At 43.3% G+C, this 21,364-nt stretch overlaps 1 protein-coding gene across 2 annotated transcripts in view; it reads right to left on the reverse strand.

The window, feature by feature from the left end:
* Positions 1–8,020: 8,020 nt before the first annotated feature.
* The window catches only part of LOC147449372 (Cyclophilin-like peptidyl-prolyl cis-trans isomerase family protein), a 66,290-nt gene continuing 52,946 nt past the window's right edge, over positions 8,021–21,364 (reverse strand). For both annotated transcript variants that reach the window (XM_086521816.1, XM_086521815.1), the window contains exon 3: positions 8,021–8,453. In XM_086521816.1, coding sequence (XP_086377942.1) covers positions 8,342–8,453 — 112 coding nt within the window. In that variant the 3' untranslated portion in view covers positions 8,021–8,341. The remainder of the gene's footprint in view (positions 8,454–21,364) is intronic.

Below are 21,364 nucleotides of genomic sequence, written 5' to 3' on the forward strand. Positions count from 1 at the left end.
ATTTCATGATAACAAAAACAAAACAATGGATATGATGTGTCTCGCAACATAGTGTACCCAAGCAAGGTAGCTATTAAGCTCAAAAATTGTTATGGGTGCCAAAAGCACAGCTCATATCTTATGCAAAGAAGTCAACCAAACAAGAGGACAAAGATGACATCAACTTAGAAGTAAGAAAAGGTTATCCAAGGGACCAAGAACAATTAAAGAAAAATATTCATTATTTGAGGCCTTGAATTCTCAATATTCTAGCAATTGAAACGCCAACATGAAGTAGAAGTAGCTATCTAGAAACAAGAAGCACCAACGTGAAAAAGAAGTACCCTATCAAACTATTCAATACAGCGGAGTGCTATAAAGAAGCAAAGAGATGTACTTACTAGCCAAGCTACTTCAAGCTTAAGGTTACTAAAAAGGTAATACTTTGTTATGGTTGCCAAAATGCAAGTATATACATATCGTTTAAAGACAACATTGCCATACAAAGAGCCCAATACAAATGGGTATCTATAGAATCAAGCAAAAAAAGGAGCCATGATATTCTTAAAGAATCATGACAGCGAACGTGTCAAAGCAAAGGAAACAAAATGGTTGAGAGAAACAAACTTGTTTACTAGTTTAGACATCTCTAGATTTAAAGTCAAGTTGCCATGATGTAGAAAAATCTCTTTGGTGCAATTGAGCTACTAAATGAGTGTAGACCCAAAACTTTCAAGTCTTACTAACTATCTGATAAGAGTAGTTAATATGTTGGGGATTAAAAGACTACGGATCAAAATAGTTTTGGAGGGGCTTGACGATTACTATATACCGACGTACGAGTCCATGTTTGAGTGGAAAGCTTGGCGGTGTCACATATATGCCTAATTGATACTTTTTATGAACTTAAGATATTACACGCCTACATGTATACCAAAGGCACTTTTCTCCCTTTAGGGTCGTTTGCTTTCAACATCCCAATATTTGGATCCTATCCTAGTTAGCCTTTTGAAGTTTACTTATGCATAGAGGATGTCCCATCATTGGACATAGGCGTTTGACTTGCTTTCTTGCTTCCAATACAACAAGCAAACACAAGCTCTAATCTAATCATGGTACATTATAGGAAATCTACTTCAAATTCTATTAATTACATTGGAACAAATTTCATCACATGTATACCTAGTTCATACTTTTTATGAACTTCTGGTATTATGCCACTTCACATATGCCAAAGGCAGTTTTTCTCTCACTAGGTTTGTTTGCTTTGGGTCCACATATTTGGACCCTATCTCAATGAGCTTCTTTTTATTTATTTTTGTAAAAACATCCTAATAAATTAAGAGAACTTTTAAGCAATTATGTTGCTTTAATGGACATTCTTCAAAGCCTATTAGAGACCCATACAACATAGCTACTACATATCAAGGATAGACAAGTACAGTGAGAATTGGAGGGGAACTTGTTTTAATACAATCATCTATTCTAAAATCCCATTTCCTTTCCATGTGAGATAGAGGTGGTGGTGAAGCCCTAAAGGCCTAGAGTTATCATAATGCATAAGTTCAACCCTAACTAAGTATGCAAAGTTTGAATCTCACATTGTGAGAGCTAACTATGTGTGTGGCTATAGCTATTCCTTCCATGTGTATAGTCTCTAGCACTTGTTATGTGTCCATGTATGAACCCCATAAGTTGTGCCATCTTGAAGGGTCATTTACCTTATCTCACCCATGTGTTGAGCTCATGGAGAATACCCCATTTCAGCCCCTATTTGTAAATATCAAAGTCATGGAATCCCTATCTACCTACCTATTACCTACAAAAGGTTTCCATCTCTCCTCATTGTATATGCTGGCATTATGTCCTTCATTTGAGAATCAGATCAGATTTAGTGCCTTTTTTTCTTGCCATATCATTAGATTCCTTATTAACTACTTAATCCTTGATTAAGTCATGCCTAGTTTATGATGAATGGAACTCACATCTACCCTCCATAGCTCCAACAACTAGTTATAAATCCAACTTAGTCACTAGGATAATCTATGCTCTAGGCCATTAGGATCTTTCTTATGCCCTATTGATTGTGAGAAATATCTATTATGGTGTTTGCACTATCAAAAATCTACAGATTTTCAAGGAGCAATATCTTGGGCCATACTTGTTAAAATTTATAGCATCTCAAGTGAATAGCCTAGTGTGATCCCGATATTTATTTTGGTTCTAGGTATTTGTTTTACTTATTTGTCAAATCTTGGGTGGGGCAATTTGCTTAGGGGGGTACTTATGGCCCCCAAGGCTAGTTTATAAGCACCCTTGGCCCCCATTGTATTATCACTAATTCATTGCCAAGATTAATTGGTTCAAAACTCTCTCTCTCTCTCTCTCTCTCTCTCTCTCTCTCTCTCTCTCTCTCTCTCTCTCTCTCTCTCTCTCTCTCCCCCCTTGGTTCATCGCTTCCACATCGTAAAATTTGACATGGTATTAGAGATTTATGCTTGAAGACCCTGGAGGAGTCCCACACACCTTGAGAAGTGCCCTTGGAGCATGGTTGGCCACCATTTTGAAACACTAGTTGCAAAGCCTCTCACCGTTAGCGCTCGACACACCCCTATGACTACATTTTAAAACGCTCCTAGAAGTGGTTCTTGGCAGCGGTGTCCAAGTTACATTCTCCTCCCCTCTTGGCTACGTTTCAAAATGCTACTCCTCATGCTACTTGACAATGATGACCCCCTTGATATGAGTGGCCGACAAGGATGAGTCCCCTTGATGACTCACCATTTTAAAACGCTATGAGCAGAGATCATTGGGCAGTATAGGGTAGTGAAATTGAAGGGCATCGCCATAGTCTTGATGGCTTGGGAGGAACAGGTTTTGGAGCCCAATTTTCTTGAAGGCAATGTAAATTTTTATGAAGTAGCTTGGGAATCTTGTAGTTGTTTTGAAGTGCGAGAAGGGAGACGACTTTTCCAGATCTTGCTCCTGCAACATGGCCCCCCTTGCAAGAGTGTCATCGACAAACTAGACGGCGATAATTACACGCATTGGAATTTGATCATGCGACTTTGGTTTACACAAAAAGGCTTATGGGAGATAGACGACGGCACAGAGATGCATCCCATGAGGGATAGAACCAACATGTACACCTGCCTTCAGGATGAGGAGCACCTAAAATCATGTGTTGATTGGGATGTGAGCAATGTGAAGGCAATGTCAGCCATTGTAGAATCTCTTACTAAGGAAATTTTTTCAGTCATACAGCCTTAGAAAATTGTCAATGTTATGTGGTCCAAGCTCATTAAAATGGTTGATCCGGCTTCTACGATGCAAGCAGTCATTCTTCTTGGACAATTATTTTCCATCAAGTTTCCAACCAAAAGTACCATGCAACCTTTTCTTATGAAGGCAAAGATTATTCATGATCAACTATCGGCTATGAAAAGTGCATTGACAGGTACTTAGTTGGCTACTTTGGTACTCACAAAATTGTGAGATAGTGTCTAGGACACTACGCTTATAAATCACGAAGGAAAAGCTAGAATTTGATAATCTTAGCTCTTTTCTCATTGAGAAGGAAGTTGTGTTAGTCACTGCAAATAAATTTCGAGTTTGTGACAAAGGTGAAGCACTTGTTGCTTCAGATTCCAGAAAGAATTCCACTAGCCGTTGTTACAACTATGGAAGTGTGGTGATTTGTCTAAAGATTGCACATCAAAAGGCAAAGACAAAATTTCTACAAAGGTTAAAGGAAAGGCAAGCACGATGAGGAAAGCAGTGATAATGACTCAAGGAAGAATACCAAGGAGTCTGTCCGCGGTGTGGTAGAGAATCCACTAGCAAGGAATCCATCCTTCTAGTCAAGTGGATGTCATTGCTGCCACTAGCTTCATCCAAGGAGAGGTTTGTGAGTGGCAAAGAAGGGCAAACAGTGCTCGCTACAAATAACTTGGACTCATGTGTTGGAATTCAAGTTATCAGTGTTTGAACACGTGGTCCGGAGAGTTCAATGCACATGCATCTGCCAAGGAACCAATGTGACATCTAAAACACTATGGATGGGTGCACCAATCCATTGTTGTTGGCTAGATTATATACAGGATGTGTTTCAAAGTTCTATATCTAGGTAAGTTTGAATGTGATGTGTTCACATCCAAGCTAGGAAGTTCATTATCTAGGAAAATTTGGACGAGATGTGTTCACAATAAACAAACTGGGATTCTTGGATGTGGTTTGATCTACACTTTAATTTTCTATGAGGCAACTAGTGCTCATGATGAAATTCTTCTTAGGTGACACGTTGATAATAGCAAATTTGAGTGCTGGAGTGTCCATGGTAGCTTCTTCATTATCAACTTGGTCTCACTATCTATGTCTACTATGAGCTGCAGAGAGGGTTTCAATGATTACATTCTTCTTAGGTGATTGGTCTCAATATTTATGTCCACTATGAGTAGCAAAGAGGGTGTTAAAGTTTATAACATCTCAACTATTCGATCCCAATATTTATTTTGTCTTTAGGTATTTATTTTACTTATTTATCAAATCTTGGGTAGGGCAATTTTCTTAGGGGGGGAACTTCCCCCAAGGCTGGTATATAAGCACCACAGGCCCCCATTGTATTGTCACTAATTCATTGCCAAGGTTGGTTGGCTGCATCATCAACTTTGACAATAACCTCCACCCAAAGGCAAATAACAAGAAGGCCTTAGTATTCAAGAAGAAAAAAAGTCTTCCTATGATCCAAATCTCAAGTCAATTGGAGTATCGATGTGGGTCAAACCTTTCATTTCTAATATCATCTCAAGTTGATTTACGTATGTTCAAAGTCTTGGACCGTTTGGAGTTCCCTACAAGGATCTACAATGAGACACTAAATACTTAAGTCGCTTGAGAGTTTCTGGTAGCATTCTCATTTTGCATTCAATTATTGTTTAAGCCATAATTTTTCAATGTTTCCTAAAGTGAAACTCTGATGATTGAGTTCATGGAGCACAGTCAAAAACCCTAGAGCTCCATTTTCTCATTCTAAAGAATTATCATGTCACCTACAATTAGCACTAATTTATAACTGCAATAAGACTGTGTGTGGTTGAACATAAATGTTCAACGAGGGGTGGGCAATGATGGTGCAGTCAAAGTTGGTCCGAGCTAGAAAGTGGTCTATGCCAGGCAAAGGCTACAGGCAGGTGCAGTGCAAAAGGCTAGGGCAGGCACCAAGGTCCTAGGCAGCCAAAGGATAGCAGGAATGTATATCTTAAGCGGTTTCTTAGGCCAAAAGAGCTAAAGGGTGGTCCAGACGGGATGAGAGATCAAGGTGTCCAGAGTGCCAAATCAGTGCTCTAGAATGTAGTGTTCGAGGTGCTCTAGAAGCCAGTCTAGACGGCTCGTCAAACGGAGCCTCGGTGATGTCTTACACAATTGGGTAAGACTTCCCTTCATTCACATTGGGCATAATAAACGGATAAAAAGGGAATTTTGAATTTTAAAAGCTTTGGGCTCCACGCTTGGCAAGTGGAAATGCAGGGCTACCTTATGAGGAAGAATTTATTGTTAAACATATGGGAGCTAACGAGACCAATCAAACTAGGGCATCTCAAGCTCAATAACAACAAAAGGATGAGAAAACCCTTGGGATCATCCTCATTGCCATAGATCTAAAATATATTCACCACTTGGATGATGTTAGCTTAGCCTTTGGAGCTTGGAATGGAAAGTCTCTTTGGTGCTAAGGCTAAAAATTCTATATTTCCTTCAAGATGTCTTTCTTTAGTCCCATGTTGCAAGAAGGTGAAGATGTGGCTGTTCCTCATTGTTGTTGAGGTAGCATTGTTTTCTTGGGTACCATGTTGTTGGTGGTGGTCCATATGTTTGTTGGCCTTTTGTTTGAGGGGAGGCATGTCAAAGTCTCTATGAGAGAGATGTTGTGTCATGGGCCATTGTCATATTTTCATTTTGTTACTCTGTCTTTTTTTCAAGTCACAAAGAGTTTTATGGGAGGTTTGGTGGGAAAAAAAAACCTTCCATTTGTACTCTCTTTATATGCTTGATCAATGCATTCTTAACTTACTAATCTTATGTGTGTGCACTTGTATTTAGAGTGTTTATGGAATTTGCACCATCATCGTCATGTTGTAGGATCAAATTGATAAGAGTGAGGGGTTGTGGTTCGGAGTGCTTATCCATGATTTGCTCCTTCTATGCCACTAAGCTACCTCACATAGATTGCCTATTCTATTTTCTTGATGAGCTCATCACTATTATGTATGTGTTCATACTCTAACCATGTTATTCATTTTTAGGAATCAAGAGATGTGGTTTGGAGAGTATCCACGGCTTTGTTCCTCCTATGCCATTGAGATACTCACATAGATTGCCTATTCTATGTTCTTGATTAGCTCATGATTATATGAGTGTTTCATTGCCCTAAGGAGATTATCAATTCCCAGATTTACAAACATGTTTGATCTCAACACAGAGGTTTTTAGCCACTATGTTGTGAGGCGTTTACAAATTCATGGGCACTATGTTCTATATGCACGTGAACGTAGCGGTGCAAGCACCTCACTCTTTATATAGAAAAAAGAGCTACAAAACTAGCCTGTTGTTTCTAAAGATCATGTGAGGGGAAAATTCTTTTGTAAACATTTGGCCTAGACATGATCTAAGAGTCCATATAATATTGAGGATGCATTTATTCACTTCCCTTGCATCACAAGACGTACTTGGAGAAGTCTTTTAAACTTGATAAGGTACCCCTTCTCTCTTAGACACAAGGTCCAACAAATCCAATTGCCCATATCAAGGTCTTCACATTAGTGGACGTGGTTTAAAGCTGAAGCTTAGTGCAAATGAAGATACATAGCTATAGCCATACAAGGGAAGAGAAAAGAATGTGCTCTAGTTATTTTGTTTAATTTCCTTAGCCATTACGCTGTTGAATACACAATCACCTCTTTATGAGAAAAAAATAATGGAAAACAAGACGCAAGGTCGATTGCAAGAAAATGTGGAAAGATGCTGATGTTTTTTTATTTCTTTAGAAATTGCATAGCTTCATGGTAATCAATGGATGCAATCAATATTGCCACAAAAAAGATAAGGTCCATGGGTACAACAAAGGAGTGTGAATAGGCCCATTTTTGGCGAAGCTCTAAGGGGCACATCAATAGTCTAGACGGACATGTATAGATAAAGATTAGCAAAGCCAACAAAGACAAACTAAAGAAGCTTGAAAATGGGTAGACTCCAAGTGTGGTAGTGACTTTCATAGCTTATCAAGGCTATAGCATAAGCAATAATCTCCAGCTAGTGAAGTCCCCCTTTCTATTAGCTGTCAAATCTACCAAACCCAATGACCCTTATTGACACATTGCACACTTGTGAACGCAACATTGGTCTATTCAGATCGGATAGAATGTTACAAAAAGCACATGATTGAAGAAGGCCCCTAGACAATGACAGTAAAGAAAAGCATCATGTCGCTTAGAAGAAAGCACATTGTTATGCTTTTTCCTCTGCATTTTAACCGGTATTCTCGCTTCGAACGAATGCAGCACTGATGAATTACCTTGCTAGGGTGTTACATAAATTCATAGTAGTGCATCACATGACATTCTTCTAGTTTTTCTGTTTGCACTTGAGTTTTCATAACTTTCATGAAAAAAAAAAAATATGGGGTTCCCATTCTCCACAGCAAGCTTGTCATCCAACAATGTGTGTGCGCGCGCGTGCGCCCGCATGTGTGCAGGCAAGAACCTTGGCTCTCTCATCCAATTCGTATCAACACACAAACCAGAAAAGGTGTGATGCTGGTTTTAATGTTGATCCTCAATTCAAACCATATACTATGGCGGCAAAGGGGCATGTGTAGACAATAACAGTCTCTAGGTGCTCTAAAAATGGGAGAATCAATAGGCAAGCAATCCATCTCTGAAACCATAAAAAGGCCCACTAGAGTTCATATGGTGATAAAATTATCAAATTCCTATCCTTCAAGTACAGTTCATATCAAGCTATATAAGAAAGTATGGAGACAATCTGCTGAAAGAGCACAAATACACATTTTCATTCCTTTAGAGCGCCTGTTGCAAAAACAGGTGCCGCTTAAAGATGTCATCCCACCAGCAAAATCCCGCAAACTTTACAAACAAAGGGCATCAATACATCCATATGCTGCTGGAGCTTTGCTGGTGAGAATCACACATGATATTGGCTAATATACACAAACATGCACACTCTCCCCTGCTCTCATTAAAAACGAGGGAAGAGGGACGAAAATGTGTGCACCCAAAACCGCACATGCATGCCCTCCTAATTTCAGATGCAATACCCACAACCCCGCAGATGCATTGGTACAACTTCATGATGAGTTCTCCAATTTGCCACTACGAGTTATTACAACTTTGGAATACGGTCTGTAAAAGCCTCGTTCAGCTACCACTGCGCGTGTATCTCCAACAAGTTTGGCTGCCCTGCAGCACCAAGTACTAGCAATTGAAGCAACAATGTGAACAAAAAACTCGTGAAAATGAAAATTTGAGTCCAAATGTCATATCACCAGGCAATGGTCTCAACAAGCTTCAGGCAATGCCTGGAATCAATGGCATATTATCCGAATCAAGATTCTCAAGAAATGTTTAAATGACTTCCAAGGCTTAGACAGCTCATTCCTGTGAAAAAGTTGGCTTTTAAATCCAGAAACAGCTACAGGAACCCATTGAGGTAAGTAAGGAGCTTCGTTTCCAAGGCCCTATATAGCAATTTCCAATGAGTATATCCATGGCATGTTACTGCCTCCCTGCCCCCACCCCCCCTTTTCCCCAGGTCCGCATCTACTATGCCAACGATGTGATCCAAGACAGCATATGGACCCTATTGTACCTTGGGCTGCCCAGGGTAGGGCAACCCCCACAACATCCCAACGACCTTTCTAACTCCTTAGTATCCAGCACCACAAGACAGAAAGCCTACAGGCCCCCTCCTCCCCAACAAATGAGGGAGCTAATGGGTGGCCGACCCTAGCCAGGGTGCCTGCGATATTGTCAATGCCTCCCTAAAACAAAAAGGTAAGTCGTCACCTTATCGGTGGCCAACCCTTCTACAGCAGTGTCACCTTACCAGTGGCCACACTAGAGGTGTCACAGTGGCAGCGGAAAAGGTGAATCGGATGATAAACAGGGAGCAGCCACAAATGATGACAACTCGCTCCGCGTATGGAAGCCCCTTGGACTCAAACAAGTCACCGTAGTCTCCCTCTAGATCATTGAGCCCACAAGAGTGCTATTACATCACTATACTTTTGTACAGCCAGGAAGAGAAGCTCACTCTATTGATGGAACCCTCTTGCATAAATGGTTTGTACATGCGTTTTGACAGATGTTATTACACTTCCGTGGGCATCTGACATGGCGTGCATGTAGGTCTAGACTAGAGGAACGTGTCGGTTCAGTTCTTTCGTCAAATGGTCCTCAGATCAATGTGTTATGGCCATTCTATCGCCTGAACACTCACTGTCACAAACTGCTGACGTGTCAAGTCAGTAAAGAGCAGAGCCAATCTTCAGATCACAGCCGAGGGGCCTAAACCCTAAGAAGAACAAGCAACAGAAGAAGAAATCCTACCAACTTATGGGACCCCGTCCAATGGGGCCCAAGTGACATAAAGGATTAAAATAAAGCAGGACCCACACACACACTGAAAAACTTATGTAGCAGCTGATGACGTGGCAGCTGTACAGAGAAAAAAAAAACCCGGAAATTGCGCTAACATGATGACATTGCAGACTCTACGGATTTCTGCGTTTTGCGCTGACTGCTGACGTGGCAGTTGTATGGAATTCCTTGATTTACGCTGGCAGCTTTTTGGCATTGCTTTTGGACCAGACGCTTTTGAGTTTGAAGGCTTTTCATGTCAACTTCTTTTGGGGCCTAGGGCCTTTAATATGAGGCCATGGGCTCATTCTCTGGCATGCTTCTGGAGAAGGTGCACTGACTGGAGTATCGGCTTGTATTGTGTTGATGCAATATAAAGAAGGGGAAATTACCAAAATACCCCTCTAATTTGAGGAAATTCCCAAAATACCCCTCAAATTTCAAAAATTCCCAAAATGCCCCCGATATTTTGTCATAAATTCCCAAAATGCCCTTCAAATTTTCCAAAATTCCCAAAATACCCCTTGTTGTGAGACTAAATTTCTCGAAAAATAAATTTTTCTGTAGGTCTTCACAAGAAGAGTGATTGTCTATCGTACAAGATGCTAAAACTACAATTTGAATTGGTTACGTAGGCTTTGGAGATGAATTGCTTCATTATTTTTAGACATAATTGCCTTTTTTGCGATGGTAACCGGTGACAACTTACATGCTGAGCACTCAAAAACGGATCTCCATTGTCAAAAACGAATGAAGATTAGAAAATCTTGAACATTCCAACCAAAATAGATACAAGGGTATTTTGGGAATTTTTGAAATTTGAGGGGTATTTTGGGAATTTCCTCAAATTAGAGGGGTATTTTGGTAATTTTCCCTATAAAGAAATACCGAAAGGGGCGCCAAGGTTTGGGGCCAATACTCTCTGGGGTGGAATTCCGCCACTCCGTGTTTCGTGTGCTCTCTCTCTTTCAGTTCAATTGTTATTGAAGTGCTAAAAGTTTGTTCAATCTGTTCTTTTCTATTGGCACGTGGTGCCCGTCTAGTGACAGTGGTATCAAAGCAAACCGGCGCTTGCTTTTTTGAAAGCATACAGGTCCTACCAAAGAGCAGACAGAGCAAACCGGCGCTTCCAAAAGTCTACACGAATTTTATTTGAAGTATCCTCGGGTTCTGACCCCGTACTTATTAGCACTCCCACCCTTACTTCATCACGCATTGGGTGCGCTCCCGTCTTCACCGCTCATGTCTTACAGGGCATAAGCCATAAAGATCACTTGCAAGAGAAGGATCCAGATTTGTTTCGAGTCACTGTTTTTCCCAAAAGCAGTGCCATGGCGATGTTGATGTCTATAGCTACCAAGCCGCACACTCCAAGGACTTGGCAAGCTTTCAAGAAAAAATTTGCCCGAAGTTATATAATTTCTGACATCTTCCTTCGGAATGCAACTTTTGGCAGAGTGGGGTATCTTGAGATGCTTGCCACGGAAACCCTAGCAGATTACAACTTGCAGTCTTTGGATATCTCTCACCAGGTGTCTCTTCTCAAGCTGATAACCTCGGAGGTCCAGTGTGATTGCTATGTCTTTGGACTACCATCGCCGCCAAAGGAACACTGTCTGTCCAAGAGCTGACGGACCATGTTGTTGTAACAAACTTGGACACTCCAAGTAGAGAATCTACCGCGACACCCCCAATAATCACTTCAAAACAGTTCACAGTTCACAATTGATTCGACACTGGCTCGGCGGCGGAGTTCCGTGCCTACAGATATTGGCCCCAAAGACTGGCGCCCCTTTCGGTATTTCTTTTTGTATTAATTTGTAACTCAAAGTATAAGTAAGTCGCTTGGACTCACTCTCAGACTCTGCGTCCAGATGCTCTGAGAAGTGAGAGCCCAAAGACCCTTTTAAAGATTTTACAAGAGATGCCAAAAAGCAGAGCCTAAAAGCTTCAAAAGCTGTCCATAAAACTGCCCCTAAAATAGGCTTACAAAAACAAAGCAACTTAAAAGGATTAAGCCCTTTCTCTCTCTTGATGTATTGCGTTCAATAAAGCAGCCTTTAGCATAGAGTTTTTTTTTCCAGCCTTTGCATAGGCTTTTTCCCAGCGCTGAAAAGCATACTGCCGTCCATACAACTTTCCACATTTCGCGCCGGAATTTACGGGTCTGTCTGTACTGCAGTGCCATGTCAGCAATTTCAGGCAACAGCCACGTCAACAGTTTTCCGGTTTTCTGTTGGACTGTCCATGCCAAAAAAGAGTGTGTGTGTGTGTGTGTGTGTGTGCGCGCGCGCGCATGTACTGGACAGCAACCACGTCACAAAGTGTACTGGACAGCCACGTCACAGAGTTGTGACATACCCCCCTCTTGAAAGCATTGTAATCGCCCTTGATTACGCTTGCAAAACAAACAGAAGCCATAAACTGTCTTAGCAGACACTGACTGTTAGTACCGACGCACTAGGAACACACATCTAGCACATGTACCAATCGGCACACGACATCACATGACAAATCACATTCAACATTCATTCGGATTTCAGACCATGATTTATCGACAATGCAATTAGCAATCGCATCTAGATCCACTCGGGACGTCATAGATGCCCGATTGACTAATCCCTATTGCAACCATGTCTATCGAGATCATTCAGACTAAAATGCTGCAATCATTTCGTCTATCAGTTCCTGCACTTAAACAAGTCAAGAACAAATCAGTTTCATATTATCCGGAATTTCATTTCATAAAGTCATACAGCAAAATACTGTCAGCTCTCAGTATTCCTGAAGCTCAAAGAGACATCAGTGACTAGTATTCAAAAATCGAGGCATCTATTGACAAAGGAGTGGAGTAACTCCCCTCTTGTGCAACCCACTACACCAGATCTCCGGCCAAGCTGAATTTGGGGTTCCATTTGGAGTGGACTATGCTAAACCAAAAGCTTCAAGGTAAAGTTTCACAATCTGAGGAGTATCTGTTAGGTCCTCCTCCTCCATCCACTTCGCATCCAATGCAGGATAGTTCTTGAATTTAACCAAGAACCGCCTTCTCACTTTACCCTTATTCTTTCTGTCCTTATGTGCCAAACTCTGTTCAGGAACAAGGATCTCCTCATTTTCTTCCACTTCAGGTTGCTCATCAGGCTCCCCATCTTCGGGCAAGGTTTCAAGAGACTCACATGAAATGCATTATGAACCCTCCAAGTGTCAGGCAGTTTCAGTCGGAAGGAGACATCATTGATCTTTTCGGAGATATGGAAAGGTCCGTAGTATCTCATACTAAGCTTTGGAAAGAGCCTCTCCTTTCCCTTTTTCTTTTTCGAGCGTGCCTTCTCAAAACGTAAGAGCACCCAATCATCCTCCTTCAATTTCAAATCGCGACGATGGCGATCTGCTGCCTTTTTCTATCTTTCTTGAGATTTTTGCAAAGCCTCGTGGACCTTGGCAAAAGCCGTGTCTAAGTCGCGCGTATACTCATCAACTTCAAAAATCTTATCTTTCGTGCTTAGGAAGGGTGGAACCTTCGCAACACCTTCATAATCTCAAATGGCACCTTCCCGGTCGAAGAGTGTATTGAGTTATTGTAGGTAAATTCCACCAAAGGTAGATACTTTTCCCATTGAGTCTTCTAATCCGAGATATAAGACTTCAATAAATCTAAAACCACTGAATTGGCAATCTCAGATTGCCCGTCAGTCTGCGGGTGGAAAGATGACGAGAACTGCAACCTCGTGCCAATGTTCTCCCAAATTGCCTTCCAAAACAAACTCGTAAATCTGGGGTCCCTGTCGGAGACAATCGTCTTGGGCATGCCATGTAATCTAAAAATCTGGGCCACAAACAGTCTCGCTAAGTGATCCGGCTTGACTGTTTTCTTCAATGGAATGAAATGATCCTGCTTGCTAAATCTGTCAATAACAGATTAGGCACGGAACTCCGCTGGGCCAATGTCGAATCAATTGTGAACTGTGAAATGTTTTGAAGTGATTATTTGTGGTGTCGCGATCGATTCTCGACTTGGAGTGTCCAAGTCTGTTACAGTGGTATCAGAGCCCAAAGACCCTTTTAAAGATTTTACAAGGGATGCCAAAAAGCAGGGCCCAAAAGCTTCAAAAGGTGTCCATAAAAACTACCCCTAAAATTGGCTTACAAAAATAAAGCAACTTAAAAGGATTAAGCCCTTTCTCTCTCTTGCTATATTGCGTTCAATAATGCAGCCTTTGGCGTAGAGTTTTTTTTCCAGCCTTTGCATAGGCTTTTCCCCAGAGCTGAAAAGCATAATGTCGTCCATACGGCTTTCCGCATTTCGCGCCGGATTTTACGGGTCTGTCCGTACTACAGTGCCATATCAGCAATTTCTGGCAACAGCCACGTTAGCAGTTTCCCGGTTTTCTGTTGGACTGTCCATGCCAAAAAAGAGTGTGTGTGTGTGTGTGTGTGTGTGTGTGTGTGTGTGAATGTACTGGACAGCAGCCGCGTCACAGAGTGTACCGGGCAGCCACATCTCAAAGTTGTGACAGTTGTGGTCGGCTACGACCTATGGAAAGAACCTAACCCTAATTTTGTTAGAGTTCATATTCCTGTCGGTGGTAGCTCTGGTATCTCCCAGGAGCATATTAGGGAGTGAGGGTTGTTTTGTGGCTGTGCGGGTGAGGGTTCTCTCATGTCAGGTCATGTCTAGCCATGTTTAGCTCGGGTTTTGGCTTGGTTCCATGGTCACCAGTTGTCTTGCAGGCTGTGAATAGCATTCCCCAGCCCTTGCATATTTTTCCCCTTTAGCCTATGTGCATCCAGTGCCCTCTTCACACCTATTCCTTATTTTCCCCCATTTACCAAGGTCGTGGGGCTGGAGGAGTGGGTCGGGCAGGCTGAGGTCATCCCTATATAGGCAGCCAGGGGGCATCACTTCTTGGCAGTACAGATTAGCCCCAGCGGTGGGGCGCCTTCCCTTGGGTGCCCCACTGGGCAGCCATACGCGGCCGGCAGCCATCGGGCAGGAGAGGGAGCAGCCTAACGTTTTTGGGCTGCTCCTCAGTCCAGAGTTTTTGGGCAATCCACCGCGAGCAGTAGGAGGAGAGGTGTGCAACAGCAGGGGCAGTCAGCAAGGCACTCAATTGCCCTTCCTCCTACTGCAGTCTTTCTCTCATGCACTGGGAGTGGCAGTGCTAGATCCAGTGATCCTCATGGCACTCCTACTTCAGCCAGGAGGAGATCTACACTTTGCTTTTGTCATGGTTACTCAGTGGCTTCCCAGTCGTCGCCCATGTTGTCGTCATGTCAGTGGTCTCGTGTGCAGGAGCAGTTGGCAGTGTCAGTAGCAGTCGCAGTTGTGTGTGTCCTTGGGTCTATCCATTGGCATGTCAGTTTTATGCCGGACCACCCTTGATCACTTGTATGAGCAGATTGTTATCAGCATGGAGAGAATTTCCCAGATCTCTCTCTCTCTCTCTCTCTCTCTCTCTCTCTCTCTCTCTCTCATTCTTAGATGTCCTGTCTCATTCTACCTACGTGACCTCTCTTCTCCAAAGGTGTGCCTTGTTCATGTGTTTGGCATTACAGGTGTTCTAGATCGGAGTCGAGGTACCCACCGGATCACGAGCCAGGTCTTGTCCTCATCGCATCTTCCGCTGCCACCTTTGACATGGTATTAGAGCTCTATGGTGTTACGACCACCTGAGTGATCGGATATGGCTGATCCGGTGCAGTCTTGGTGTCACAAACTGGTGACGTGGCTGCCCAATACACACACACACACACCCCTCGCAAGCACCCTTTTTGCGGGCTGAAATGGTGATGTGACTGCTGACCTGGCTGGCTGCAGCGTAAATTGTGGAAAGTCTGCTGACGTGGCAATTCCGTACGGTCTGCTGATGTGGCAGCCCGTGAATCGCAGTGGAAATTGCGGAGGCTGCAATCTACGGCAGCTTTGCTTTTTGGGCAGTTTTGCATGGAAATCAGCGTCAGCTTTTGGCAGATTTAAGCTACGCAATATTTGCTTTATTTTAAGCTTTTAACTTCAAGCCTTTGGGACAGCTTTTGGGCTCAGCTTTAAACACCCCTTGTAATCTATAAATATCTGAGCGGGCCTCTTACAACTCAGAGCATCTGGACGTAGAGTCTGAGTGTGAGCGCCTGCCTGCACTCTTGTACTTTGAACACAGATTAAGACAAAAAGAAATACTGAATGGGGTGCCTGTCTCTGGGGCCAATATCTCTAGGCACGGACCTCCACCGGGCCAGTGTCGAATCAATTGTGAACTGTGAACTGTTTGAAGTGATTATTAGTGGTGTCGTGGTGGATTCTTGACTTGGAGTGTCCAAGTCTGTTACAGTGGTATCAGAGCACTGCCGATTTCTCTTCTACGGGAAATCCGATCCCTAAATTTTTTCCACGACACCTATGGCTTTAGGCGAAGATCAGTCGACTCCCTCTGCATCCGGAGATGCGGGAAGGGAATCGGGATCACAACGAAGATTCGGGCAAGGAGTGCGGCCCACCTCGGCCTACTCAGGCGGAGCGTCAAAAGATGGAGCGTCGTCAATTGATCGGCGATGCAACAAAGATGATGCTCAATTTTGCGAAGGACCCAAAATTTGCAAAATATATGAGCGAGACTTCTTTCCAGGAAGTGCACAAAAGTGGCAGAAAACCACAAAACCACCCCGAAAACCCGCTCTCAAGAAACCTCCTACTCCTAAGAAGTATACAGAGAAAGAGTTAGAAGAGGTAGTTGATGCACGAATTACTCAACTTTTTCACGCGCAGAACAAAGCTAAGAAGCATGACAAAAAGCAGAAGAAAGGCACTGACTTCCCGGGCTATTTGGGTCGTCAGTCTACTTTTGAAAAGGCAAAGAAACAGAAGAAGCGCATTCAATTTGAAGGAGTACCCAGTTCTTCTTCTTCTTCTTTTTCTTCTGACAGTTCTTCTAGCTCATCTGACTCGAGCGAAGAAGACAGAAAAGGCAAAAAGCGAAGCAAACAGCAACGCTTTGGAAAGGGCAAGAAAAAGGCAAGGAAGTCTAAATCTCGCCCCTTGGTTGACAGTTCTACTGAGGACTCGTCTACAGATAGTTCGGACTCGGATGACAGCAGCTTTTATGCAAAGAAGAAGAATTTTTACAAAGCCAACCAGTATGACTTTCTGGCAGACAAAAGCAAGAAAGTCCAAGAGTTTAAGGAAGGTGGACAGTCAATTAAATTTGACACGTTTTCTGGCTATAGAGATGCTTCGAAGGCTTTGTCTTTTGTACAGCAGTTTGACATAGCTTTCGCGGGAGGGTGTTACTCAAAGCACTCTAAGATTCGGAGAGCTGCCTCTTACTTTAAGGGGAATGCTCGAACTTAGTGGTCCACGCTTCTATTAAAGAAGACTGCGCCAGTTAAATGGTTGAAATTCAAGAGGCTTTTTATTTCTTCTTGGCTGACTCGAGAGTATGAACGCGATATACGAACTGCTTAGAACCATCTTCGGATGGCCAAGAAGGATTCAGTGGACGCTTATTGCGAGAGATTCTGGAGCACTTTTCTACCCGCCTATTCATTCAAGAAGATCTCGTTCAAGGAACAAATTGAGCGGTTTACCTTGGGTCTTCCTACAGAGATCCGAGATCACTGCTTGGAACAGAAGTCGACTTCTATTCAGGAGTTGATGAGTCATGCGAAACGGGGTTTTGCCATTCACTCTAGCAGTTTGACCTACCCCACCGATGAGATCATGACACAAAGAGCCGAACACACTTCGACAAATGAAAGTAGAGAAGAAAGATGCACGACCCAAGCTTACTCCTCAAGAGAGAGCTCGCTACATCAGGGAAGGGAAGTGCTTTGGATGCGGGGAAACTGGACATATCTCCGCGAAGTGCCCTAAAAAGGCACAGAAAGAACACAACGACAAGGACGACGAGTGGCCTGAGAGTTCGAGAGCAGCTGAGGAACCTCGAAGAAAAGGCAAGATGAAAACAGGACTGGTTCCAGATTGCGTGGGTACCGATCCCAGCACGTTAGACGAGAGTACAGAACTTTGCCGAGCTTGGGGCAAAGTGAAAGACCAAGAAGCCCTGATCTTGTTTGATGGAGGAGCCAAGGCCAACTTCATTTCACCGAAATTGGCGGCACGGCTCACGATCACTCCCGATCGGATGGGACCACTTGCGGAGGCAGTTCTAGCGGCACCCGACAGGGACGTAGCCATTACACCTGTCATTGGCAAACTTCAGTTGCATTGTCAGGGGTATTTGGGGCATGAGGACTTTTACATAATACCTTTGGAAGGTTGTGATGTTCTCTTGGGAATTCCGTGGTACCACAAGAACAACGCCGTGGTCGACTATCGGGCAAGAAAAGCGACATTGACCATATAGAAGGAAAGAACCATTGTACTTGATATTAAACTTAAGGGCGAGTCTGTCCCTATTGTATCGGCTTCGGCCATTTGTTTACTCGATTTTTATGAAAGAGTTGAGTGATGAGGATAGGACAAATATGTCTGAACTTGATAAAGAACGCCAACATTTTCTCCACTCTCATGCCGATTGCTTTTCAGAGGGCCTGCCACGCGAGTTACCACCCGCTCGTCCTGAAGATCATACCATTGATCTGATACCTGGAAGCACGCCACCCAACCGGCCACCTTACCGTGTGAGACGAGCCCAGAACGAAGAGATTATGAACCAAGTGAAAGACCTCTTGGAAAAGGGTCTTGTCCAGCCTAGTACTTCATCGTATTGCTCTCCAGTGTTGTTGGTTTTGAAGAAAGACGGATCTTGGAGAATGTGCATCGATTATAGAGCTCTCGACAAAATCACCATCAAGAACAGATTTCCGATTCCTAGGATCGATGATATACTCCATAGATTACAGGAATCCTCGTGTTTTAGCAGGATTGATTTGAAGAGTGGATATCATCATATCCGAATTGCGCCAGGAGACGACTACAAGACAGTCTTTCGGACGACTTTTGGGTTATTTGAGTTTTTGGTGATGCCTTTTGGCTTAACCAATGCTCCTGCGACATTTAACCAGATGATAGACAGGATTTTTTGAGAGTACAGGCTATTTGTTGGCACTTTCTTTGACGATATCATTGTTTTCTCCAAGAATGAGGCAAAACATAGAGATATCTGCTTTAGGTCTTCCAGGCATTACGAGATCACAAGTTAGTGATTAATGCGAAGAAAAGTGAATTTTTCCTACCAGAGATACACTTTTTGGGACACATTGTGTCAGCAACAAGAGTGCAAATGGATCCGGCCAAGATAGAGACTATCCGTGATTGGCCCGATTTGAAGAATGTCCATGAAGTTAGAAGCTTCTTGGGATTGTGTTCGTACTACAGGCGGTTCATTCGAAAGTTTGCAGAGGTTGCTTCCCCTTTGCATATCTTGACACAGAAAGGAGTCCCTTTCTCGTGGGGACCCACAGAGGTGATTGCCTTTTAGACTTTGAAAGAGAAATTGACTACAGGACCAGTTTTGACTTTGCCGGACTTGCACGAGTCATTTCAAGTATATTGTGATGCTTGTGGTCGTAGTCTGGGTACTGTCTTATGATGAGCGTGCAGCACTGTGTGCAAGTGATAGAGCACGAGGAGATGTGCAGGAGCTGTGCTTGGAGAGGTGGCAATGGCCTGCAGAGAAGGGGGCGCTAGGGAACGAAGTTGCAGAGAGAGAGAGCGCTACTCGATTTGTAGAGGGGAATAAGTGAGTGAGCAAAATTGGGCTCACATTCCCTTTATTAAAAGTATAGGACCATTTTTAAGTTAGTGGCCAAGTTCAATGTGAACCTGGCCAAGGTTAGTAACCTTTAAAAATATACATTAAAGGGGTCATTTGGGCCTTTAACCCAACAACCTCTCACTTAAAGGCCTAAATGACGCCTTTAAGCTATGTGACTCCCACCATCTGTATGCATAGCTGATGTTGTGCTTTGGATAAGCACTTAGTGAGAGCATCTGCTGGATTTTGTGATGTATGGACCTTAACCAATGTGATAAGACCATCCTCAAGCACTTCTCGAATGAAGTGATACCGCACATCAATATGCTTTGTGCGTGCATGAAACATGGCATTCTTTGCCAGACATATGGCACTCTGGCTATCACAACCAAGCATAGGTGCCTTATTAGTCAAACCAAACTCGCTGCATAGACGTGCTAACCAAATGGCTTCTTTGGAAGCCTCAGTGGTTGAAATATATTCAGCCTCTGTAGTAGACAATGCAACGATCTTCTGCAATCTAGAACCCCATGAAACAGCACCTCCTGCAAGAGTAAACACATAATTACTTGTGGATTTCCGTGTATCCACATCACCGGCCATGTCAGAATCACAAAATCCCTTCAACTCCAATGGTCCTTTACCATAGCAGAGGCATTTGTTTTTAGTCCCTTTCAAGTACCTCATAATGGACTTCACTGCATCCCAATGCAACCTGCCTGGATTAGCCATAAACCGACTCACAACTCCCACTGCATAGGCTATGTCAGTCCTAGTAGCAACCATAGCATACATAAGTGAACCACAAGCTGAAGCGTAAGGCACACTTTGCATGTCATTGGCTTCTTCCTTTGACTTGGGGCAATCGTCCTTGGAGATTTTGACATATGGCTGTAATGGCACACCAAGAGGCTTTGCTTCAGCCATGTTAAATCTGTCCAACACCTTTTCAATGTACTTTTCTTGCGACAAATACAAGATGCGCTGGTCCCTTTGCCTTCTAACACGCACTCCAAGTATATGTTCAGCTGCCCCAAGGTCTTTCATTGAAAATGCAGATTTCAGCTGCCCTTTAAGAGCATCAACGGTGCTTCTTTTCTTTGCAGCTATCAACATATCATCCACATAGAGCACAAGAATGATAGAGCTGCCATCCTCATTACGTTTTGTATACAAACAATGGTCTGCATGGCTTCTTTTGTAAATGTAAGGTGCAGCGGAATGAATGTTGTGTTTTCTCAAGATTAGTGATCTTTATTGCTCAAGGCTCCTTTTAGTTCTTAGGGAAGGAGAGAGCCTTCCATCTTGTAGAGAGTGCTATGATCACGAACAAAGTGAGTGGATACTGTGCGTGCAAGTGAATGAGGCTGAGAGAAGGAGAGAGAAGAGATACGACACCCGAGAGGTTGTAAAACTCTACTCTGAAGGCCCCACTCTCGTCGGCGAGAGTGGTCTACTTTGATTGCACAAAGGTGTACAATGCGAATGCAATGGACTGATGCAACTTGGACTATGCCGATGACGACGACGATGGTGGCGACGGTGACTTGATGGCTGAAATCTGAGATCTTCTAACTGCTGAATTTCAGGACTGTTTCGGTGGCTGAAAATGACTGTTTTGGCTGCGTTTTTATGGCTGAAAATGGGGGATTGTCTGCAACCATCTTGGGGGCTGATCTGCTTGTGTGTCTAAGGCTGAAACTGCAAGTATCTGTTGCGGTAAGGGGCTGAAACCAAAAACGCTGGCTGGATCTGTCTTTGCCAAAAACGCTAATGGCTGAAATATCAAAACGCTAATGCTGATCTGCAGCAGTCCCTAGCGTTAGTGAAAACGCTGATTGGGGCTGATGTTTGGTGAGCAAAAACGCCAGATAAGGGAGCTTGATGGCGAGGATCTGCTGTGAGTGGAAACACCAATGAAGGGGGAGGTCTGGAGATGGAATCTACTCGGAATCCCCGCGAAGAAGGAGGTCCAAAAACACTGGGGGGTGCTGGGGGGTACTGCTGAGAAGTTGC

Source organism: Adiantum capillus-veneris, chromosome 10 (assembly GCF_014529385.1).
Source record: "Adiantum capillus-veneris isolate H3 chromosome 10, ASM1452938v2, whole genome shotgun sequence".
In the NCBI taxonomy this organism is placed as follows: Eukaryota; Viridiplantae; Streptophyta; class Polypodiopsida; order Polypodiales; family Pteridaceae; genus Adiantum; species Adiantum capillus-veneris.